This window comes from Canis lupus, chromosome 14 (genome assembly GCF_011100685.1).
Source record: "Canis lupus familiaris isolate Mischka breed German Shepherd chromosome 14, alternate assembly UU_Cfam_GSD_1.0, whole genome shotgun sequence".
NCBI classification, from domain to species: Eukaryota; Metazoa; Chordata; class Mammalia; order Carnivora; family Canidae; genus Canis; species Canis lupus.
This window is the reverse complement of record NC_049235.1, coordinates 3,877,284-3,903,285: the sequence shown is the minus strand read 5'-3', so window position 1 is coordinate 3,903,285 and position 26,002 is coordinate 3,877,284. Positions and strand designations below refer to the sequence as shown.

At 40.5% G+C, this 26,002-nt stretch overlaps 1 protein-coding gene across 8 annotated transcripts in view; it reads left to right on the top strand.

Moving 5' to 3' along the window:
* Positions 1-980: 980 nt before the first annotated feature.
* Positions 981-26,002, top strand: part of EXOC4 (exocyst complex component 4) — a 744,112-nt gene continuing 719,090 nt past the window's right edge. For 7 of the 8 annotated variants that reach the window (XM_038556468.1, XM_038556469.1, XM_038556473.1 and 4 more), the window contains exons 1-2: positions 981-1,098; positions 23,408-23,597. In XM_038556468.1, the coding sequence (XP_038412396.1) occupies positions 1,013-1,098; positions 23,408-23,597 (276 nt within the window). In that variant the 5' untranslated portion in view covers positions 981-1,012. The remainder of the gene's footprint in view (positions 1,099-23,407; positions 23,598-26,002) is intronic. The other variant, XM_038556467.1, reaches the window with a different exon arrangement.

Here is a 26,002-nt window from a genome sequence, read left to right as displayed (position 1 = left end):
TCCTTGATGTATGCGTTTCATACACAGAGTAACCTTTGTTTTTTAAAATTTCATCTTCTGAATTAATGACTGAACCAAGAGTCAAATGAAAGAAATATAAAAGCCCACCAGTAAAAATATTAGCAAAGCACAAGTACATTATTACTATGTATATTTTATTTAGCTTGGGAAGAAAAAAATCTGCAATTTGGTCCTTTTTGTTTGTTTTTTTCGTCTTTTTGTCAATATCTTGTTTGTGTGCTCTTGCAAGTACGTATTTTTAGGATCGTCTGGAAATACAGTTACGCTGGAAGGTAGCTGAATTCACACATAAAGCTAATGAATGTAGTAACGTTTAGTTTTAGAGAATAAGCTTTTATCTCTAAAGAAAAGCATTTCTGTGCCTTATTTTTGCAGTTTATTGAACCGTTTTTATTTATCAAAAAAAATTTTTTTTTGCGTGTGTCAAGGGCTGACTTCCAAGAGATCGCAAGATCTTTTTGACCGCTTTGCTATGTATGAAACCCCGACGAAGTGTCAATTTTTTTTAAACCACTTGCGTTTAACGCAGAATCTTGCTCGCGGCCCCCCCGCCCCGTGTAAGCGTACACACCCGTCTACACACGTTTTGGCGTTGTAAGACAGCTCGATTAAAAATCTGGTAACATTCTAAAAACAACGAAACTGGGAAAAAAACTCCCCCCAAAACAAAAAACACCGCACTAGATCCTAATAAATACAAACCAGACGGACAGTCCCCAAGAGACTTCCTCGAGCGGCTCCGGTTCCGATTTCCTGCGCGCCCCGGAGCCACAGGCGAAAACTCCAGTTCCCAGAGTGCTCAGGGCGCGAGCGGCCCGGCCCCTGCCGCCTCAGTCCCGCCTCCCCACCGCAGCGATTGGGCGGCTCAGGTCCGCGTCCAGGGGCTTCTCCTCCTCCATTGGCGGGCTCGCCAGCGCGTCCCTCCCAGAGCGTCCGCTCGCTCCCCGGCGGGCCCGCGGGGCCTCCGCCTCCGCCTCCGCCCGGTACCAAGATGGCGGCAGAAGCGGCTGGTGGGAAATACAGAGGCACAGTCAGCAAAAGCAAAGACCCCTCGGGGCTGCTCATCTCTGTGATCAGGTGAGGGAGGCAGGAGGCAGGAGGCAGGGTCAGGGGCCGGGGGCGGCGGGCAGCGGCTCGACCTCCGCTTTGGAAGGGAGAAGGGGCAGCTGGGTTCCACCCTGCCGACCCCTCCCCCTCCCCCCCCCTCCCCCCCGCCCCGCCTCCCCCTCCCCTCCCCGCCCCTCCCCCGCCCCCGCCTCCCCCCAGCCCCTCCCCAGGGCCCCACAGTTCCCCCTTTCTCTCTGGGGTTGGGCTGGAGGGCGGAGCCCCGCCTCGCCGTCGTTTCTTGAGGCCCTGAGGCTTCCGCTGGGGTCCCGGGGCCGCAGAAGCACGCCGTTCGGGGCTTGGTGGAGAAAGCCGGGGGTGCCCCGAGTCGCACACCGTGTACCCCGGGGTTGCCTGCAGCGCTCCCGGGGAGGGCGCCCAGTTTCCTGGATTCCTGGGGGCGAGGCCCTGGAGTCCGGGGACTCCCGTCACGAGTCGCTGACTGTGTTCTCACTCTTGGGACGCCTCCAACCACCTGTGAATGGCCACAGCCTCCAGCCGCAGAGCCCGCAGCGAGCTCGCGGAAGGGCTGCGGGGCGGCAGGCGTGCATCCCTTTTCGATTTTGGTTCCGCCTCCCTGGCCCGGGCTGTTCCTTCAAGACGAAACAAGTTTCTAATTGCCTTCCATGCCCGTTATTTTCCCAGAACATGTACGGTGGGGGTGGGGATGGGAGCGGTGGACCTCTCTAGGGGCTCCTTTTTTCAAAATGGGAGCCAAATTAAGGATGGGAGAGGCCTTTCAAACACCATGAAGGATAAGGATGATCCAGGCAGTGATTACAACCACCTGAATAAAATGTATTATGACACGTGTTTACATCGTTGACATTTGGATTTCAACTCAGATGACTTTTCATGAAGCAAAACCCCCTCCTCTTCACCCCCACCCCCTCATGCTAGACTTCTAGCTGACTTCTAGGAGGGCTCCTCCACTGTCCTGATGAGCTTTTTCAAACCCAGCCTCGCGGTGCCTGGCAGTTACGAAGGGTTTGAAGGTATGAACAGCCCGAGTTTTAAAAGCCTACCACTCGTGGACTGATAAAGACCCACCTATTAATGGTGTTATTTGGGGGCCTCTAATTTAAGATGATGAAATCATTATTACTAGGTGTTTTGGGGTTGGTTTGTTCTTTTTAAAGAATTAAGATGATAATTCTCTGTATGGAAATGCCTAATGAACTTGGTAGGCCTTGGAAAGGGAAGGCTGGTCTATTGTGGACTCACATTCTTGCTATGACACCATAGGTGAGGTAGATGGTTCACGATACTACAACTGGAATATTGTTAGGGTCCCATCTTAATCCTCCGTGAAATCATAGTACATGAATTTATTTGGATTCTTTTTGGAACTTTTTGTTTTTTCTGCATTACAGTCAACATTCATTTAAACTATGTATTTAGTGCCAGTGTGTCGTATGGTGCCTGGGGCTTCATACATAATAAATTTTTGTTGAACAAATAAGTGAATGCCCTGAGTTTCGCAACAACAAATCAGACATGATGTTACCCATGAGAGTAGAATTCACTTACTTGAGGGCTAAAAGATGGAAGTCAAAACTATGACATGAGACTAGAAACAGAGACAAACAAAATACTGGGAATCCAGGAGGAGTGGTGAGTGGAGTAGGGGGTTTAACAGGGGAACATAACAGCTGGATGTCAATGTACCGTTTCAACTGTGCACTTAGGATTCTGTAGGCTTTGCCCATTTCTTTTCTGCCGTGTATCAGTTTTCTTAAATGCCAATTATAGTTATTCTAAATGCCCTACATTTGAAGAAAGCATAAAAACCAAACTAAAGTTTTTTTCTTTTACTGATGCTGATTCAAATTTGCCCTTGGTTGACTGTTCCTTTGTTCTCAGGGGGCCTCTCTTGCTGGAAAGTGTGGAATATGATTTTGTGGTTATTCATTCATCTCTTATGCCCATCTCTCTTACCTTCACATTATCACCATGATTTAGGCCTACACATTTTTTAGGCTGAATTCTGTTGTGTATTAATCTTTTTCATTTTTCTTTCCTATCCTCGACCACCACAGATCATTTGAATAACACCTTATTACATCTGTTAACTAGCACACTATAATGGAGTGTCCAGATCTAACATCCTGGGCAACTTTAGTAAGGATTAGAGTTCGTGGTTACATATGACCTTATTTAAGACTGGTTGTTGTTGGTTTTTGAGTGTTATATATCAATATTTCTTTGAGTCACAGGAAAATTGTGGGGTTCACCTGAGAGCGTTGCTAGCTCTCTTTCCTTGTTGTTTCCTCCCTGATGTGCTCTTGAACATATGCAGTGGTTTAAATTTCACAAACAGTGGCTGTTAATGAGACGAGGCTGGTAGTATTATTTTGATGTTTGGGTGGGGAGAAGCAGGGGAGGGTACTTCAGGGGAGAATAGAATGGGGAATGGAGTTGCCAAGAGAGTAGATCTTAAAGGTTCTCGTTACAAGAAAAAATGTTACTGTGAGGTGGATGCATCTAACTTTATTGTAATTATTTTGCAATATATGGTTTATTAAACCGTGTTGTATACCTTAAATACCTGTGGTGTTATATGTCTGTTGCATCCTCTAAAACTGAGGAAAAAAGAATGGAAAATGTATATTTCTTGTTGGTAAATTGGTCTGTCACTCTGAAGTTGCTGCTTTGTTTATCTGTTCAGTCTGTATTCCTTGTGCTATCCTTGCAACATTGTATTCATAATTCTTAATTCCTGTAAAATTTGGATTACCTTCTCTTCTCCTTGACCTCTTCATATTCTCAAAGACCAAAGCTTTCCTGAACCCATTTTAGGCTCATATTTGTAACATCTGAGCCTCCTTGAAGATATATCTGATACATGCCAGTTCTCCTTTATGTTTCCTTGGACCTGTCGTTTGTCACCAAATAAATGACTTGTCAGCGATGGCCCTTTGAAAAGTTTGATTAGCTTAGCTTTATCTTTTTATATCACTGAGCTGTTGTTTTCTTTTTTGAATAGTGAATATTAAAAATTCCCCTTTGGTTCTTCTGCTCAGATACGTTAAAAAAGCCATTTCTAGGTATACGTGAGTGGCTCAGTTGGCCAAGTGTCCAATTCTTGGTTATGGCTCAGGTTGTGATCTCAAGGTTGAGGATATGTGCTCAGTGGGCAGTCTACTTGAGATTCCCTACTTCTTCTCCCTTATGCTCCACCCCTCCACTGGTGTGCACATGCATGCACGTGCGCATGTGCTCTCTCTCTCTCTCAAATAAATATTTTTTTAGAAAAAGTCATTTCTAGGGAATCCCTGGGTGGCTCAGTGGTTTAGCGCCTGCCTTTGGCCCAGGGGGTGATCCTGGAGTCCAGGGATCAAGTCCCACATCGGGCTCCCTGCATGGAGCCTGCTTCTCTCTCTTTCTCTCTCTGTCTATCATGAATAAATAAATAAAATCTTTAAAAAAAAAAAGAAAAAGTTGTTTCTATACCTCATCATGTAGTGGCATAACACACATATATTTAAAGCTATTTCTAGGACTTGAAGCAGTATTTATTGTTAGTTGTCTTTTAACACTGGATAAGAAAACAACAGGTGGATAAGGGTTCAAAGGACACAGTAGGTATAGACTTGGGGACCAGCCAGATCTCATCACTAGTTCTAGCTGTTCCACCAAATAGTTAAATAATAAGTATTTTGCTAGTGTGATTGTCCATCACTTTAAAGCATTTAAAAATCAAAAGAGGGCAGCCCCGGTGGCGCAGCGGTTTAGCGCCGCCTGCAGCCCATGGTGTAATCCTGGAGACCTGGGATTGAGTCCCACATCAGGCTCCCTGCATGGAGCCTGCTTCTCCCTCTGCCTGTGACTCTGCCTCTCTGTCTCTCTGAATAAATAAAAAATAAAATCTTTTAAAAAAAAAGAATTTCAAGAAGGATAGTATAGTTGTGAAAATGTAATATTTGGTCAATGGGTATTTACGTATCTTGAGACTCATAAATGAAGTTCTTAACCGTTTAAAAATTATTGAGTAAAAATATTTTAGGACAATCAGATGTTTCAAAGGGTGGGCTCCCCGGGTATTGCAGAAGAGGTCTTCAGGCTGGGAAGTGGGGCTTTGATGAGGAGAGGGACAGCGCTTGGGACCCAGTCTGTCGGAGGCCACTGCTAACTGCAGCTTTTGGTTTCAAGTCTTGCCACTGGCCCTTTAAAATGGAACTAATTGGGTGGACAGAGTTGTGATCACCTGCTGATGTAAATTTGGACAGTTTTAACACATGTGCCCGCACACAGCATTTTCCCACCTTCCTATTGATTTTTTTTCCCCCTTCCTAACCTTTAGTTTGGTGTGAAATCGGAGCAGGCAGCCCTTCTAAATGGGGAATAAGCAAGATGGCATTTTGGAGATGCTGTTTTATTTTTGTGTGTTCTTGTCAGATTTTTAATTGGGAAATGTGTCTACCACTTACTGTTAGGTGATTTGCTTTCCAATTAAATGTTGACTCTCTTCTCTTTATAAGTTAGCCTTTAATAGACCATTTAATTGGTAAGACAAACTTTGGCGGTGACTTGAGGTGACCTTATTGAAACCTCAGAGCAGAGCTTTTGTAGACAGACTCTGGTTACAGATGTCAAGGAGGTCTGAAGGCAGTTGAAGGCTCACGTTTTCATCAACTTTCATGTCTTCACAGAAGTTGGAATTTCAAAAACTTAGAAAAATCCTTTATTGTAGACACCTGTTAAATTCCCTTCCTCCACAGAGAGTGTTTTGGTCAGCCCCATATTTAATTCAAAGCGAGCTTTGTTGAAGGGGTCCAGGCTTTGATCAGGGCTTTGAACAAACAGCTTTGAGTTCCATGACACAGTTTGTGGCAGAAAGGAACGTGGTCACTGTGTTTGGAGCAGAGTCCCTGAAGTTGTGTTGGGTGGTCAGTGTTGTTTCCAGGACTACCTCTTCTCTTTATCTGAGACCATCTGAGCCTGTCTCATTATGGTGTTTCGGGTTTCCAGCTAGCTCTCTTTGTACCCTGAGGCATCTTGGCACAAGGAATGCAGGTGCTGTTTGAAAATTACTGCGAGGCTGTCTGGACACTAAACACTTTTTTTTCCTCCAAGTCCTGGGACTTCTGACAGCATATGTGGATAGAAGGGGCAAAATAATCCCCCCTCCCTTTTTTTCCCTGCTAAACATGAATTAAGATCTTGGGAACACATGTCTTAGCTTCTAACCTCATGTGTAATTTTTAGCATTGAGATTTCCTGAAGGCTCTGAGGTGGATAGGTTTAATGTTGGGTGATAGGGTCAGGTTTTTTCAAGCCACTACTTAGAGTAGATAGGTGTAGTCACAGTGCTTGGTGGGAGTTGGGTATAGTTAGTAGACACTCACTGGATTGTATTACCCATGTTAGAGTTACCTTGGACCGGTTACTTGAGACCACTGTGTCTAGTTCCTCATTTGTTAAATGGGATAATAATATGATCTATGGTTTTGGGGAAAATTAAAGAGTGTATAAAGGGGCTAATATGGTTTGGCATGGAGAACGCACACGAATATTCATTTCTTCCTTTTCAGGATCTGCTGCTTCTCTGGTTAGAAGTTTGATTGTAATGCTCACTAGATAGCAACCATGATATGATGTTAATTTTCTGTTACAAATATCCTTCCTTGTTTGGCTTGAATGTTTGATTCCAGTTGTCAGAATGTTCACTTTGTAACCAAGAGACCTTGTGTAGCTAAATTAAGATGGTAATTATTGATAATTTGAGTCAGCCACAGAAGCTAGATTTAAATATATGTATGCTTATGTGTGCATGTAAAACATAAAATATAAACAGCCATAAAATATAAAATGTTTATTAAGTTAAAGACAGAAAGTTTATGAACCAGCAAATTGAAAGGCCTATGATGTCTTTGCCTACATAGGCCTTTTTGCCATTGAAAAATTGTATATATGTGATTTTTTTAAAAAAAATCACATATATATTTTTAAAAATTTAGTTACATATTTAGAAAATTCAAATATTTCCAGAGGAACAAAATAAAAAATGAAGAGTTTTCACCCTATTTATCTCCTTCCTGAAATACCTCTGTTAAGTGTCCTTTCGTTCCTTGAGAGAAATAGAAACCTATATTTATAAGTAAGTGTGAATGATAATTTTTAAACAAGAATATTCTTTAATACTTAATATATGATGCTTATGAATTTATATACACTTAAGGAATATTCATTAAGATTATATATTCTATATTCTTTAAACAAATGGGGTCATCCGATCTATGGTTTTAGCTGTTACTTTGCTTTTCTTTATTTTGGAGATCTTTTCTAACCGCACATACTGATCCATCTGTCTTTTAAATGGCTATGTGGTATTCTGTCATATGGTTACACCATAATCTATTTAATTGGTGGTCCCTCTCCCACACCTTTTTTTTTTTCCTCCCACACCTTTTATAACAAACACTTAATTTCTTCTTTTCTTTTCTTTTTTTTTTTGATCTTCTGTTAAAAATAAATTGCAGTGAGTATCCAGATGTATGTGGATATATGCACTTTGCAAATATTTACTCCCAGTTTGTGGCTTGTCTTCTCATTCTCTTGACAGAGTCTTTCCCAGAGCAGGAGTTTCTAATGTTAATGAAGTCCAGCTCATCAGTGATTTCTGTCTTTAGTCATGTCTTTCGCGTTGTAATCTAAGAAGTCTGTACCCTGCCCAAGATCATCTAAATTCTCTCCAATGTTAAGTGCTTGGAGTTTCATATTTTGTGTTGTACTTAGGATCACTGTCCAGTTTGAATTAATTTTTACAAAGGCTATAAGATCTGTGTCTAGATTCCTTTTTTTTTTTATTTCTGTAGGTGGGCGTTCAGTTGTTCCAGCATCATTTATGGAAAAGATGGTTCTCTCTTCTGTATTGTTGGATATATGTGGGATCTTCAGCAACATTCCATGCATTTTGTTCTCTTCCTGTGCACACTTGTATTTGCAACTTCCCCTTTCTGTATCAGAAAAACTTGTAAAAGAAAAAGTCATAAAAAAGAAGTCCAACAATCTCCTTTCCCAAATATTATCTATTTTCCTTTGTAAGGTTTTTGTGTGGATCTTGTCTAGGTACATACAGAAATTTAAAGGTTGTAATTAAAACAAACTTAACACTTTTTTAGCATAACGAAATTTTTTCATGTTGCTATATATATAGTCTTTGGATTTATATAAATATTTTTTAAGTAGGGGAATTGAAAAATATAGAAAATTACAGAGAAGAAAATAAATTCTCATATTCTCTTTACTCAGAATTAAAACACTATTAATAACTTTGCTTCTAGTTTTAGAAACATAACTGTATTGTTATAAAAACAATACACATTCACCATAAAGAATTCAAACAATGGAAATTCAGGAAGATGTGGAGATGAAAATTATTCTATACTTTATGCTTTGTAAGTTACTGTCATTGATATTAGATGAACCTAATTCTAGACATTGCGGTGTGTGTGTGTGTATGTGGAAATGTTGGATGGATAGAAATTTTTAAATTTCAAACAAATATTATTTAAAAAATAAATATAGGATCTTACTCTATATGCTAACTCATTTTTAAGTATCTCTACATTCAATGTGGGGGTCGAACTCACAATCCCAAGATCAAGAGTTACATGCTCTCTGACTGAGCCAGCCTGGCGTCCCTCTGTCGCTAGCTTATATGCTGACTTGTCTCCTTTTTTAAGGTATACATGCATATAGTAAAGTGCACATATATTAAGTATATGGCTTGATGAATTTTTACCTTTGTAACCACTTACCTGTGTAAGACAAACACAGCATCCCTGTCCTTTTTTTTCCAGTTCATTTTTTTAATGCAAGAGTTTCCTGTTGTTCCAACACCATTCATTTATTTTATTTACTTATTTTAAAGATTTTATTTATTCATGAGAGACAGAGAGAGAGAGAGAGAGAGAGAGAGAGAGGCAGAGACACAGGCAGAGGGAGAAGCAGGCTCCATGCAGGGAGCCTGTTGTGGGACTCGATCCTAGGTCTCCAGGATCAGACCCAGGGCTGAGGGCGATGCTAAACTGCTGAGCCACCCGCGCTGCCCATTTCCACATCAATTTTATTTATCTTTTATTTTTTTCTCATAACAATTTTTGAATTAGCTAGTTAATTTCTACAATAAAACCTGCTGGGAGTTTGGTTGAGATTGCGTTGAGTATACAGATTAATATGGGAGAATTGACATCTTGGTCATATTGAGTCTTTTTATCCCTGAACAGGTGTATGTCTTCATTTAATTCTTTAATTTCTCTTAGCAATTTTTTATTTTTTATTTTTTTATTTTTATTTTTTTTTTTAATTTTTTAAATTTTTTTAATTTTTTAATTTTTTTTATAATTTCTCTTAGCAATTTTTTAATAGGTTTCAATGTGTAAGTCTTACATATTGTTGGTCAGATTTAAGTATTTTAGGCACTTCGAGTCCCAAACCTCATTGAATGCTAGTGTTTTCCCCTCTGGTCTATTATTACTGTGTCTTCAAATTCATTAATCTTTTCTGCAATCTCCAATCTGTTGTTAATCCTATGTAGTGTAATTTAGATTGTGGTTTCGAGCTCTAGAAGTTTGACCTGGGTCTTTTAAGAAAAAATCTTTAATAGCTCTCTCTGCACATTCAGTCTTTTCTGTAGCTTCTTAAACAATGAAATACAAGTATTATAATAATTTTTTTAATTTTATTTATTTATTTATGATAGTCACAGAGAGAGAGAGAGAGAGAGGCAGAGACATAGGCAGAGGGAGAAGCAGGCTCCATGCACCGGGAGCCTGACGTGGGATTCGATCCTGGGTCTCCAGGATCGCGCCCTGGGCCAAAGGCAGGCGCCAAACCACTGCGCCACCCAGGGATCCCCGTATTATAATAATTTTAATGTTTGTGTTTACTAATTTTGCCTCATGACATTTTTGGGTTAGTTTTAGTTGATTAATATCTGCTCCTCCTTTTTTACATGGCTTACATACATTTTGGATACTAGATATTGTGATTTTTACCTTCTTGGGTACTGATAGTGCATTTCTTTGTTTTCCTGTAAATGTGCCTGAATTTTGTTCTAGGATTTGGTTAAGTAACTTGGAAATCATGGTTCTCTCAGGTCTTATTTTAAATTTTGCTTATGGGGGCACAGCATCATTTGGTCTAGGGCTAGTTTTGTCTCACTACTATGGCAAAATCCTTTTGTGTACTCCACCCAAGTGCTCTGTGAATCAGGAGATTTTTCTCCTCTGGCTGTGTGTGATTTCAGATAATCATGCCCACTCCTCATTGGTGGTTCTTTTCCTGACCTTGAATGGTTTTCTCTCTGGCATGGGCTGATGATAGGGAGCTGAAGCTTTAAGGGAGCCCTTCTAACAGATCTCCAGAGTGGGCTGTACTTTTTCTTCTCCACCTGCCCTGCAAACTCTAACTGACTTAATGTTGAAGGTTTTGAAATCGTTGTCTTTGGTGGTTGTTACTTTCAGATGCTAGGGGTAAATCTAGTCCTAGTTATTTCACCTAGGTCAGAAGCAGAAGTCTGTCAGTGCTTCATATTTTGAAAAATATCTTTAAAGATTAATTTTCATTGGTCAGATTTCATCAGTTGCATATTCACAGAGAGGAAGAATAAAGTAATCAGATGTGTATAAAGTTCTGGCATGAGAGTGAACTAGGTATCTTGGTCCTAATGGCCTTTCTGATTTTGCAGTATTTTGCAGAATATTTAATTAAACAGTTAAATAACTTCCACTTCAGATAGTATTTTTCCGGGGACTTTCCTTTCAGAAGTCCTAGAAATACTTTGGAACTATTTTGCGTCTGTTTATGTATTTATTTAAAAAAAAAAGTTCGTTCTCCTGTGATAGTATTGTTCACTGTAGCCTCAGCTCTCATATAGCTGGTAATTGGTTTTCTTTGGGTGGCACAGCACGTAGATTGTTTTTGTTGTTGGTGGTTTTGTTTTGCATTTTGTTTTTGCCTGCACTTGGAGGTTTCCAGTCTGTGCTTGCTTTTTTTCAGTTTGCAATTGTGAGCTCTGCTCCCTCTGGTCTTGTACTCTGCTGGGCCTTACGTTTTTAACTGCTTCCAAGCCATGAAATGAGTTCTGGTCTTTTTAGTAGCCAGTCCTTTATATGTTTGGGAATTTTGCCTTGAAAAACAATGGAGGGGGGGGGCATCCCTGGGTGGCTCAGCGATTCAGCGCCTGCCGTCGCCCCAGGGTGTGATCCTGGAGTCCTGGGATCGAGTCCCACGTCAGGCTCCCGGCATGAAGCCTGCTTCTCCCTCTGCCTGTGTCTCTGACTCTCTCTCTCTCTCTCTCTGTCTATCATGAATAAATAAATAAAATCTTTAAATAAAAAAAAGAAAGAAAAACAATGGGAACTCGCCATTTAACAGGAAAGTTCTCGTGTACCGTTTGACGTGGTAGGAAAACTTAATATTTTAAGTTTCTTAGGAGATCTTTTATTGTTTCAAAGATTTTTATAAAGCCCTAGCAAAAAAATAAAGTGGTGTATAATGCAAAAAGTGTTTTCCATTTAAAATTTGGTGCCTGTCATTGTGCTAAATATTATGGGAAACATCATTCTATACCCAAAATACCACTTGAGAGCTTGCAGGAAATGTAGAATCTTAAAAAAAAAAAAAAAAAAAATGCAGACTCTCATTCACCAGCTGACCTACCTGAGCAGAATACTTTGGAGCAGTTTAACAGAATTACCAGGGTATTTGAGTAGTCATTTGGACATATTTTAGTTGGGGAAATAAACCAATTAGCATTAACTTTTTAAAGCTGAGACAGTGGTATCCTGGCTATTTTTTACAATTTAAGTAACAAAACAAATGAATAAAGAAAAAGACAACAAAACGGACTTTTAACTATAGAGAAGAAACAGGTGGTTGCCAGAGCCAAGAGGGGTGGGTGGGTGGGGATGGGTGAAAATGGTGAAGGGGATTAAGAGTACATGTAATTGTGATGAACACTGAGTCATGTATAGAATTGTTGAATCACTATATTGGACACCTGGAACCAAAATAATGCTATTTAGATTATACTGGAAATAAGACTATTTTGAGATATATGGTGAACTATATACTGATAGAAATATGTCTAGAATTTGCTTCAAAACAACGGGTTGAGGGTTGAAGTTAGGGTATAGATGAAACAAGATTGGGATGTGTTGATATTTTTTGAAGCTGGGTTATTTGAGGAGTCTGTTTTTGTATGTGTTTAAAAATTTCCTTGAAAATGTATGTGTGTGTTTATGGACTGGGGAGAGGGTAGAGAATTACTACATAATCTTCATGTCTTGCCCACCCAGCTTCTGCCCTCCCTCCTAGAGCACCTGGCACACAAATGTATTAAAGTCTCCTGGATGTCTGCAGTTAAGAAACTTGTTTCAATTTGTGTAGTTCAGAATTTCCAAGATAGCCTAATACCATGCAACACCTACTGTTGTCCTCTAAAATAGGATTTCTGAGGAACTCACTGGAAGCTCCATATTAGGAAGTAGTCTACGCCTTTAAAATGACCAAATGCCAGGCAGCCCGGGTGGCTCAGCGGTTTAGTGCCGCCTTCAGCCCAGGGTGTGATCCTGGAGACCCAGGATCTAGTCACACATCATGCTCCCTGCATGGAGCCTGCTTCTCCCTCTGCCTGTGTCTCTGCCTCTCTTTCTCTCTGTCTCTCATGAATAAATAAATAAAATCTTAAAAAAAAAAAAAAAGACCAAATGCCATAATAGTGTTGTAGTAACTATAACATTCCCTGGAGATGAAAAATAAGCTCCCTGTGGAGAAGGCTTTAAGGGGGATGTGGAGCTCCAAATGGTAGTGGGAAAAGAGGTAACCTCCCTTAAGTAAAGGTAGGGGGTAGATTTTTAAATTGACTCTGTCAATCCCAGACTCAGTTTTATGCTGTAGTGAGGCTGATTTTACTTAATTTCAGATAATGGCCTTCTCTGTTGATTGTAAGACTTAGAGCTTTTGGTCCCCAGAAGTATTTTGTATGATTTAGTTAATTGAAATACTGAAAAACTGCATGTATTGGGTTGAGTAATTAGCCCTAAGTACTGTCTGAAGCAAGACACCAGTGAATTTTCAATTGACTTTAAAGCAGAAATTGTTTACTGTCACTTGATATTAAATGAATCTTTGTAGTGAATTAAGGGATGTTGTTTTTATGCATCAGAAAAGTTTTTCAGAGGGACTTGTCATCATGAATTGCTATCAATTGGGATGGGATTATCTTGTATTTTGTGGGATCTAATAAGACATAATTAAGAAACAAGCAGTTGCAGTGTATAATTGAATATAATAAAATCGGATTAAAAAGTGTAATGTAGATTTGGTTATGCTTTGAGTGAAGCCATATCTTATGTGATTATATAGCGATACACATCTCAAACATTTAATGTGATTTTTTTCCACGCAAACTCAGAATTATGAGGTTCTCATATTTTTTTAATTCATTGGAAGTATTGTAGATGAATCATCATATACAAAGTGCTCTGCTTAGTAGAATAGGCTTTGAAGACCTTCTCAATTTCTTAGTATTTATATTCTTGGTGATATCTTTTCCTCCCCTTTTGTTTGAATTTATTCTCTACTCATACCTAGAAGTGTCTTTTTTTAAAAAAAAATTGTTTATTTGAGTGAGAGCCTGTGTATGCGCATGTGCACATGAGGGGTGTGTGTGTGGGGGAGACTCCCCGCTGAGCAGGGAACTTGACATGGGGCTCCATCCCAGGACCCTGGGATCATGACCTGAAATGAAGGCAGATTCCTGACTGAGCCACCCAGGTGCCCCTAGAACTGTCTTTAGTTCCTGTGCTGACATGTTACTGTCCTGCATTTATTTCTTTTCTTTTTTTAAAAAAAGATTTATTTATTCATGAGAGACACAGAGAGAGGGGCAGAGACATAGGCAGAGGGAGAAGCAGGCTCCCTGTGAGAAGCCTGATGCAGGACTTGATCCCAGGACCCCGGGATCATGACCCGAGCCAAAGGCAGATGCTCAACCACTGAACCACCCAGGTGCCCATGTCAGGCATTTAGGTTAGCTGTTTCATGCTTTAAATGAAAGGAAAAATCTTACTCTTATGCTTTGAAATAAATGCTAAGCAGACCTAGTCTAAACTAGGAACAGTTTGTTAAAGAAAATGGGGTTCACGTATTCAAGAATCTTGTCTGCTCTAGACTTTTTGTTTCTGTAATGGGGTCAGTAACAAAAATGAATGTTCTGGAGAGCTCACTAAGCTAATAGGTTTTTGTTTTTGTTTTTTTTCCCTATTTGGAATGAGGGTCTGAAACTAACCCTTGTGTATTTGGGTTTAAAAATACTCAATTTTTGCCTTCTGATAACATATTAGAAGGTTTTGTAAATAAAGAGGACCCTTTGTCTGGTGCTCTTTCCATTATGTGACTAAACAAATTCATTAGATTTGCCCTAACACAGAAGGTGGTACTGGTTGAGGTGTTCAGGTACCTGAAAAAAGTGCAGGGGCTGGAGGACCTCTGGATTCTGTAAGAGGCCTATTCTAAGTATTTCCTAGAAAGGGTGTCACTGAGATTTGATTCCTAGTGTAGATTGTGCTTTGAATAGCTGTAGCTTCCTGATAAGTGATTTTTGGATATGTGGGACCTTACTTGTAATTAGTTTTTCTGAATTGTTTGAAGGGATTTACACTAATTGTTTTGTTAGTCTTTATTATTCCTGGAAGAGGGGTCACTGGATACCAGCAAGGAATGCTCTTAGTAGACAATTAAGAGTATTAACTGTTTTCAGATAGCATGACTTAATGCTAATTGTTCTGCAGGTGTCACCAAAATTCAGGTGTGTTACATTAAATATTTCTTATAGCAGGTTAATTAGTTATCTGAAGCTGTATTAAGCAGTTAATTCTTGAGGTTTTGTTGAGAATCTGGGTTGCTATCGGCTAAGGGGCATGACCAGTAACATCTGCCTTGAGATTTTAGCCAAGCAAAATAATACTGCTTGTGTTTTATGGGGTGGTGTATAAGTCGGCTCTAGCTGCTGTAACAGAACACCACAGACTGGGTGGCTTAAACAGAAATCTATTTTCTCACAGTTCTGGAGTCGAGGTCGAAGATCAAGGTACCAGTCAGGTTGGTTTCTGGGAAGGCCTCTCTTCTTGGCTTGTCGATGGCCACCTTCTTGCTGTGTCCTCAAATGGCTTTTCTTCTGTGAGTATATAAAGAGAGAGGGCTGTTTTGTGTCTCTTTCTCTGCTTATGAGGACACCAATTCTATGTCATTGAGGCATCACCCATATAACCTTCCTTTGAGACCCTAATCTCCAAAGAGTCACATTGGGGGTTAGTACTTCTATATAAATTTGGTAGTGGTAGGAGGATGTGTCTATAACAGGTGGTATTCTGGAGAGTTATCACTTTGTTAAAATACCCCCCAAATCCTTCCAGGGTGACAGTCTATCATTATTATGGGTGATCTTGAGGCTCAGGCTAGAGCCCTGGGCTGGTTGTTAATTTTTCACAATTGGTTGCCAACCTTTCTACATGCTTTTCTGGCTTATAGTATTTAACAGTCCCCTGCTAACCCTCTGATACCAAATACTTGTACTATTGATGCTCTTCAAAGGACTGCTCGCTCTCTGGTCAGCTTAAACTATCAAAGGACTTGCTGAGAGGAAGAAGTTAATGAAACATGATTTGATTCATTTCATCCTATAAATTCCTCAGATTCCATCCTGAGATGAAAATGGATCATTGGAAAAGCTTCATGCTTGGACTATGTTTAGAGTCACAATCTCTCAGTCTGAGTTGCGTTTTAAAGTTGTCTTCCGGAAGGAACTTACAAGAAATGAATATGCAAAATTTATTGTTTCAGAGGGTGGTTGAGGACCTCGTTTACTATATTGCATATTGTCTTCCTTATTGTTTTAAGTTAAAGATTTCTTTTAGAGTTTAGGAGTAGCTTAAAGTTTGCTTCCTCAGTGAAGGAACTGGAATCCATCTTGTTGATAATGAGAGTGATTTAATTGGCTACATTTCCCTTTTTGCATGACTAGGAACCTCAGAGTTAGATTGAGGGCTTATTTCTTGTCAACTGTGTTTTTCCACATGCCCTGCATACCTGCGTTCTACATTTGTATGGCATCATTTTATCCCATATCACCTTAACTAGTTTCACTTTCTCATTTGTAGTATCTATATTCTTGTACAAATGATCTCTGATCTTTTTTGGAAAGAGGTTGGATAGATGTAAAATGAAACTTGAAATATTGTTGAGTATTTGCCATTCAGTATTCATTATTAAAAACTGGTTGAGAGCTGTCATTCTTTTCTTTTTTAAGATTTTTAACTTATTGATTGGACAGAGTGAGAGAGCATGCACAAGTAGGCAGAGTGGCAGGCAGAGGGAGAAGGAGAAGCAGACTCCCCACTGAGCAGACAGACCCATGAAGGGCTCTATCCCAGGACCCTGAGATCATGACCTGAGCTGAATGAAGGCAGATGCTTGATTCACTAAGACACCCAGGCACCCCTATTTATTTTTCTTTTATTTCTCTACACCCATCGTGGGGTCAAACTCACTATCCCAAAATCAAGAGTTGCCTCCTTTCCCCACTGAGCCCTCCAGGCACCCCGAAAGTTGTTACTCTTTATCTGGGTGCTAACCCCCCGGTGGCATCAAAGAATGCTTTTAAAGTAAAAGTCCAGAAAGCTGTACCTGATTTGGCTTCCAGCTTCCTACCTGATCTATCACTGTCCCCTTCTTTGCTTCTCTGAAGCCACATTGACTTCTTTGCCATTCCTTGTACCTTCAACAGGCCAAACATACCCTGCTTCAGAGCCTGTGCATCTTCTGTTCTTTCCGAAATCTGCTTGTCCAGACAGTGCCACCTCTCTCCCCCTCATTTCCTAGAAAGCTTTGTTCAAATGCTGTCTTTATCAGGGAGGTTTTCTCTGGCTTCCTTGTGTTAAATACTTCCCCTTCTCCAGCCTGGCCTCTGTCTTTTCCATACTTGTTTCTTCCTGGCCTGCATGTGTTGTAGATTTCTCTTGCATTTCCTGCTTCCTCACTAGATGTAAGCTTTCTGAGGGAGGGATTGCTTTTATTCCCAGCTCTATGTCTAGCTGCTTAGAACTTGTCTGCCAAGTGCAAGGTGTTTAATAACTTTGTTGAATGACTAAATGAACTGAATAGGGTTGAGGTAACTATTGTTTGTTCTTTCCTAGAGGTTTTTGGACAGGCATTTCTTTGTGTGAGATAATTTAGTAGCAATTGTTTCTTAAGGCAGGAACTGTCCTTTGTGACCTCTTCAGAGCCTGCATCTTGCTGCTGCTCATTATTTAGCTTCCCTAAGCACTTTTAATGTACCAGGCACTGTAAGAATATAAAGAAAAGGTCTGACCTCAGTTTGTGAATAAATACCTTCAGGAACTTTCGAATAGGGAAGGCTTGGGCTAACAGTGTTGTGATTCACAGATGATTTATTTGGTTCCTAACAATGTATCAGCCCACACACATCAGGGGCACTTTATATTTTAAGAAGCACATTCAGGTACTTTGCCAATCACAACCACCTGGTGAGGCAGGCACTTACTGTCCTCTGTTTGGCAAGGAAAGAAACAGACACAGAAGCTAAGTGACTGGCCCAAGGTTAAAGAGCTTGGAAGTCGCAAATGCCTCAGGGTTGAGGTGTATGGTGAGAGGAGTAAGAAAGTTACGATATATACCAAATTGGCGGTTTTAGATTTGTGTTCTCTTTGCATCCTTTCATTTTGTCTTTGACTGAAGGTTGTTATTTCTCGAGTGATGGGTTACCTTTGGGTGACTAACCTTATTTTCATAGGTGTGCTTTTTCTTTTATTTGATCTTACTTTTTTAAGAGTACTATCGACTTTTGTGTGCTTTCTCTGTCTGGACTCCATGACTCTATTAAGTCCACGGTGAAGGCAAAATTGCTCCATAGAAGGAGTCAGTGATGGTGACCAGTTATTTTCATTTCAAAACACTTGACTGGCTAGACTGAAATACAGAAGCTGGTATAAAAAAAGGAAACTGACAAATTCAGTTTTAGATCTGCAGTTACATATGTTGGGTTAAATACTTGTTTGTAAGGCTCGCCTGGCGCTGATGGCTATGAGTTCACTAGAATCGTAGAGCATGTGTTCCTACTAGGTGCTGTTAGAGGTAGCATGTGTACCATAGTCCTTTCAGCCCATTGGGTAAATAAATTCCTTGGTTAGCGATGTAATTCATCATGCAGAATGCCAGAGCTGTCTTAGTGAAAAAATCTTGGTGATCCAGAAATGTCTCTGTGTCTAGCTTAACTAGAATTTAGTGTATGCTTTTATGTTTTTCTGTGAACTTGACAATAGTTTGTAAATCTTAATGGTTTTCAGGTAGGAATTGGGGGAAATATATAAGTGATTCAATAACGAATGCATCTTGGGGTGGCAACTTCAAATCTTTCTCCTCTGCTCATGTCTTCAAGCTCATGCTTCTTGTCCAGACTCAAGACTGTTAGAGGACTTAGCTTTTTTAGTACTGTCTACATCTCTAGCCATCTACTCTTCTCTTCACATGTGAGCATGAAGGAGCTGAAGGCACAAGAGGTAGGAGTTTCTAACATGCATAGTGGAGAAGGCATGGGCTTTGAAGTCAGGTGTACTTAGCTTCAAGTCCAGTTCCCATGTTAGCTGTGTGTGTGGGTGCAAGTTTCCTTACCTCTTTATTCCTCTGATTCCTCACCCGTTAGAAGGGTGGTGATACCATCTTGCCAGACTTTTTGAGTATTATCTTAGATCATGTGTACAAAATAGCTAGCACATTCTCTGGCATATGATGGACACTAACTGATACTCTGTGCTTCACTTTCATCTTCCCTTTCTCAAATGTAAGACACAAGGATGCATGTACATTTCTGTATTTAGTTTGAACATTTCCCAAGTAGATGAGTGAGAGCTGGCACTCATCTGTCATAACTGTCAGAATTATGGACTCAATATTTACAAAAAAATGTGATGTGGTTTTAGGCCAATTATAAAAAAATATAGTGCCTATGTTATATAGGATATTAAAACTTCTTCCTGTTTGGACTGTCCAGACTGTATTAGGAGTATGTTGTGTTGAGTCCTTGTACTACATCTTGAGAAGCAGGATGGGGAAGCTTTTAAGGGCCAGGCTGCTCAGATTGGAGGCCTGGCTCTGCTACTAAAAAGTTCTATGCCTCCAATACACAACTCTGCTTCCTGTCTGTGAAAAGGGGGGTGATAATGGTACCTACCTCTAATGGAGGTCAGGAATAAATGAATTATTGTACATAAACCCCTTAGACTAACATCTGACATACAGTAAGTTCTGTGTGAGTGTTAGCTGTTTTGGACAGGACTTCAGAGGAAGTCCACGAGGATGGTGGGCCGCATGGAAGGCATGTTGTGGGAGAAATGGTTGAAGCAGTTAGATGTTTAACCTGAGAAGGAAGTACTGAGAGCCCTTTACTGTTGAAAGAGAAATTGTACGGAAGAGGGAATAGACCTATGTAACTGAAAAAAGGTGGAACTTGGATCAATGGGTAGAAATGTTAAAGAGCCTGATTTTATTTTCATGAAAGGCTTTGTAACAAGGAGAGCTGTTCAGAATTGCAGTGAATGGCTTTGTGAACTAGTGAGCTTTCCATCTCCCAGAGGTTTATTAGAAGGCTGGGGAGAGGTTCCTGACCTGGCTGGCAAGGTGAACTCATGTTTTTTTCTATCCTGCCCTCAGTTCAGGTCAAGTGACTGGCTTAACATAAGATAGTTCCATATTGAAATTTGCTGCCTTTCGGCAGCAGGCATGAAAACTTTCTCCCTAGACTTCTAGTCTGCTTTCATGGGGTATCGTTCATTCATTGTGCAGATACTTATTGTAGGAGATATTGCATGTTTCTGGTCTTATTTTGCAGAAAAGAAAACAGAGGTTGGAGATAGTGTCTACTATTGCTTGACACCATGCAGTCTCTGAAGGAACCCCGGGGATTCCAGTTCATTATTTTGGGGGGCCATTCTCCTCGGGAGGGTTGTTTCTGAAGTCCCTATAAGCAAAGCACTGCATGCCCTTTGTTTCAGATTGGCTTGCCAAGGATGTGTGTTTGGATGCTTGGAAGATAGATATATTCTCTCCGTGTAGAAGAACGGCAGGCATGTGTACTGACCAGTATAATAGATGCAGTTTCCTACATTCAGGTTCCTCTCTAGTCACTCACAGCATGTACAGGCACAAAGTTGGGTCCAGTTGCTATGAGGCCGGGTGAGGGCCTGCTGCAGATACGTTGGTGCTCCTGCTACATGCTGTGCTGTGAGTAAAAGTCCTTTGTTTTGTGTCTTCTAGCAGCATCTGTGAAACTCAGTCAGGATAACTTGTTAGCTTGTGAGTAGGATAAAATCTCAGACTCTCTGCAGTTCTTGATATTACAGAGGAGTAAGTGAGCCAGAGAGGTTAAATCTCATGCCCAGCACCAAATGCTCTAGTGTTTTGGGAGTGATAGAATTTGAACCTTTGTCTCCAAAGGATGTCCTTTGCATGACATCGTGGAACACTGCTATTGCCCTTGCTGCTCTTATTGCTACTACTGGTGATAATGATAGCCAGCCACCTCCATCGCCATTTGTTATGTGCTAATGATCCCCCAGGCCTTGTTGGATCTCCCTCAATTCTCACCAGTGGCTCTGTAAGGACCATCTCTTTAGTCTCTGCATTTTGCAGATGAGCAAAATGAGATGCCATGACCAAGTTCATACAGGTACTAAGTGGTGGAGCCAGGATTCAGAACATTAAGGGAGGAGAATAATACCACTCCTAAGGGCTGTCAGGAGGATTCAGCATACGTTCTATAAGTGCACAGCGCTGCTGGCTGCTGGCAGCATCTGTGGCTATTATTATTGTTATTATTAACCTTATTGCCTTTCTTTCCTCTAATAACAAAAATTTGGTGGTTTTATTCTCTATTTCCAACTAAAGGCAAACCATCATTCAGCCCAGTTTACATTAAGAGAATGAAATTAAAGGAGCTCAAACCTGGCACAGGCTCTTTCCTTATACAAATATTTTCCCTAAAAATGAAAATAGGAGCTAAAACCCCTGTAGACCCAATTTACTTTCTAATCTTCATTTTAGTAGCCCTTTGTATTTCGTAAATAACTCCTAATGCGGTGGTAATGTGTTACAGTGACAGCTGATGCCCGAGAAGGTGTCCTCTCTGGGCCTGACATTTTCTTTAATGGTAATTCTCCTAGTTAATGTAAACAATGTGAGATGTTTGGCATGTTTCCTTCCACAAATGGGGGTGGAGAGGAAATCAAAGCATTGTAAAGATGGGCAAACTGATCCAGTGTAGCTTTGACAAATCCGTGGCTGCTTGCTGTTAGAAGGGAAATCAGAGGTAAATACCAAGGAACTCTTCCCTTTGGGACAGTTGATAAATCGAAGGCATTTTCTGATTGTGCTTTTCTTTAGATTAACAGCCTGGAAGGTTTCAGATTTAAAGAGCAAAGTTATGTAGCATAGAAACAATAGGAAGGCACACTTAGCTCCCTGTACCCAAATATTGCAAGTGATATTGGTAGCTCTGTCTTTGAAACCATATTTCTCCTAGGTTATCCATTCTGATTTATTTTATTAGCCAAATATTTGTGCACTATTCTCTACCTGAAAGTAATTTTGGAGCTAGGTAGTCTGATGTAGGATCGCCAGTTGACAGAGGAAGACACAGGATCTGGCATGATAAAGGCCTACTTCCAAGTCTTGGGGTTCCTAGTGGTTTGCTTTCCTGAGTGCACCCCACAACCCTTAGAGGCTTTGCATTTTCCTTCATTATATTTCTTGTCTTGTCTCCTCCATCCCCTTTCCTACCACTTCCTGCCAGAACTGGTCTCTTGGCATCCGTAACAGATTTACAAAATTCTTCTTAGAGGTTAGATTGATTTCAAAGACTGGCCTGCTGAATCTCCCTTTAAATTGAGAAGGAAGGTTTATATATTATGTGGCTCATGAATTAAGATCTCTTGCTCTAAATGACAGTGGGAGAAAAACCATTGTATGGTATTTTGCTTGTGAATATATGGAAGTAGATATGTGATTGATTCACTGATAGACCATCTCTGAAAGCAGTTTTAATGATGGACTTATAATTGATTGCATCCATCATCAAAAGACTAAACTACCCCCTCCCTAAATTAAAGATAAATGAAATAAGCTATGCTGAATGTATATAAGCTGACAAATCTGAGGGAATTTAATGAAACTCTAAATTACCGCAGCCAAGAGATAAGAGAAAAAGGTTTCTTTATTACTGATTATAACACTAAAAAAAAAAAAAAAAAAAAAAAAGAAAGAAATTACCCAAAAAAGATAATAAAAGAAGCAAAGATCTGTGGCCCATGTATCAAACTAAGTTATTGAAAGATTTTTAATAAGTGTATCTATCTCATTCCCTGGTTGTTGTTGACTCATATCAATCTTGTTAATGCTGTTGGAAGAATGGTAAAAGTAGGGATTGTTTTATAGTATAGCTTATATTATTGCTGTTGTAACATATTTTAGTACTGATGTGACCTTATTTCCAGGCCACTGGGGGCTCTGTACCAAATTTAGTTCATTTAAATGAGCTATTTGGAATGTAGTTCCTCAGTGTATAAGTAATTTTATCGGGTAGTGTACTTTTAGCTTTATATAAAAGACTGGTTGAGGGTGACTTACACAGTGGATACTTCCTGTGTCCCCTAACGAGAAGTCCTGAGGGAAAGCAGCCCTAGGGTCGGCTGCTTTCGTGCCCAATGATATCAGTGCAGTAGTCTGGCATTTCTCTTGATTTTCCCTTCCATGATTAGAAGATGGGTGAAATATTTGAGTATCTTGGCTTTGTTTAACAATATCCAGTGTCAGGAGAAGGGTCTTGCTTCCTGTTAATTTTGCAAGAAAATTACTCCTAGAAGTCCTTAGGTCTCATTGGCCAGACTTGTCACCGATAATGGAGACTGGGATTCACTTAGGCAATTTGGGATCTGTCCTGACTCTGGCAGAGTAGTGGCGCCTGCTCTCTGATTAAAATCGGTACGTCAAGGTAAGCTGGATGGCAGGGCTCTTTGGATGGGCAGCCAACAAATCCACTTAGATGAGCTCTTGGAATTTACTAGGAAGGTGGTTTTGTATTTTCTGAGTGACTTGTTTCATTTCCTACTGAATCTGTGAGGTGTGTGTGCTTGTGTTTTAATTCCTTTTACTTTTTTGCTTTTAAATTTCATTGAGCTTGATGCAGTCTCTATCTCACCAGAACTCTGTCTACCAGTGATGATGTGGAAGACCGAGAAAATGAGAAAGGGCGCCTTGAAGAAGCCTATGAGAAGTGTGACCGTGACCTGGATGAGTTGATCGTGCAGCACTACACAGAGTTGACGACAGCCATTCGCACGTACCAGAGCATCACCGAGCGCATCACCAACTCTCGAAATAAAATCAAGCAGGTGGGCCTTCTTTTCCTCTTGTGATTGTTGTACCTACCGTCAGGCCCCAGGCTTGTAGCGTGTATAGGTGCTACGATAGTGGTGACTGGCCTTATTAGTGAGTGACGTATAATGACACTTTCTGGGAATTTTGCAAGTGTCTGGAAAGCCTGGCTCAGGAGGATCACGGAGGGCATCCGAGACTCGCCTCCTCCTGTGACTTATCCTTGGCTTCTGCTGCTACTTGTTGCAATGGGAAAGGACCTGGGGACCTTTCCCAACATGAGGACACTGGAAAGGGGAGCTGTTCTAAGACTCTAGAGCCTCTTACTATTAGAGGCTCCCATTTCTGTGTATTCAGTGTATTTAATATGTTCCTGTTCCATATTGTGTATGTGTGTGCATGTGTGTATTGCTGTAGCAGTTGAAACATTTTTTTGAAGTTTCAGCTTTATGTCCCCTCATTTGAAGTTGGTTGTGACTTCTGTGTAGTCATTAGACATTCTAGCTGTGATTTGGACAAGAAAACCTAACTTACAAGTGATTGAGACATGTATTTATGTTACTGAAATTCTTGAAAATCCTTCCTTAGTTGTAATAAGCATGTAGTAACTTCTGTTTTGTCATTTTCCTTGTATTTTGCAGCAATTTCTTGTTCATTCTTTCTTTCTTCCTCTCCATCTTTCTGTTTCTTAACACCTTTCTATCCCTGCCCACCTCCTTATGTAGCAGATCCTTGAAAAGCTCTTGGTTCCTGGCTACCATGTCTTTACTGTCTAAAGGACAAAGTGGGCTCATAAGGTGTATTTTTATTTTTGCCAAGGGATGAACTGACCTTCAAAGCACAGTCCTGTGGTCCCTGGCTGTGTGTTTTGAGGATCACTCCTTTAATCCCTTTTAGTACCACTCTGCTAACAGTAATTGCCACCACTTAGCACTGCATCTTGGCTAGGCGTGACCATTTCTCCCTCAGCAGATGTAGGATTTGAATGTTGATCTCCATAACTCTAAGGTCCTTGCTGCTGGTTTTCAGATACCTTTTAGGCAGTAGTCTGCCATCTTAAAATGAGCTATCTTGTGGAACCCCGACATAATACTTGCCCCTTGTGTGCTGTTGGGGTCGGAGATGCAGAGCCTCATGCCTGGTCCCCTCCTTAAAGCTCTGCAGCTGCACCTCCAGCAGCACCGTGGCCACAGGGCTGCGTGAACCATTCGAAATGCGCCGTCTGTGCTGTTGGTTGGTTGGGGAATTCCCTGCACCTGCCTGGCAGTAACTGCTTACATATGCTCTGGTCTGTCTTCTGGATCTTATTGTGATTTTCTAAGCCGATATATAAGTTATTCTTCTAAAAATGCTGTTGATATGTGAGTTCCAGCCTCTAAGAATACCATTTGAGAATCAGCAAGCTCTTAACCTTTTTTGAAGGAATTTGATGACCTCTTTACATTGTAAAATTAACTGGGCATTTTCAAAAGGAATGTGGTAATTCTTAGCCTTTATAAATGGTGAGTTCGTCCTGTGGATTTATCTGTGAAATGAGGTAACACTATAGATCAGTTTAAAGTAAGCTGTAGTCCATTTTGACTGAATATACTAAAGCTCAAGAGGAGTCAGTAAAACCTTCTGGCTTTACCCTGGTTAATCACAGTAAGGGTGAAGGTTTGGTATTCCTGTTTTCTGATTAGTCTGCTTGGCTGAAAGGACTTTGTCCTAATGTCAGGGGAAAGCTGTAGTGGTTTCTGCCTTGACTCCCTATCGCTTGGAGTCAATAGCCTCTTTGCCCAGACAGTGTTGGCTGGTATTGAAAAAGAGTCTCCTCTTGATTATTTCATTTTTGGCTTACTACAGTCTGTTCACTCCCCTCATTTTTAAGTACGCTGGAATTTTGAGCAAAAGAAAACAGAAAGAAAACTTTGTGTTTATTACATCAGACAGAAAAGTACATCAGATATTTACAGTAAAGTAAATGTCACATAATTCTATTATGAATTAGCTCAATATTGGGAAGAGAAAGGGCCAGAGCTCCTTTCATAAAAGGCTCTAATAATTAATAAATGGGAGAAAAAAATGTTGGCGGGGGAATGAAAGTGAGTTTGTTTTTGTTGTATATTTTGACAGTTTTGTACTGTGAAAGTTTATTTCTTATCACCAAGGAAACACTGATGTTTTTTTACTGATCTTTCCCTGTCGTTTTTGGATTTTTTTTTTTAAAGAAGATTTTATTTATTTATTCGTGAGAGACAGAGAGAGAGAGAGAGAGAGAGAGAGAGGCAGAGACAGAGCGAGAAGCATTTTCCATGCAGGGAGCCTGTGGGTTTTGATCCAGGGACTGCGAGATCATGCCCTGAGCCAAAGGCAGACGCCAAACCACTGAGCCACCCAGGCGTCCCCATTTTTGGATTTTAATTGTGCTTTGGATTATATA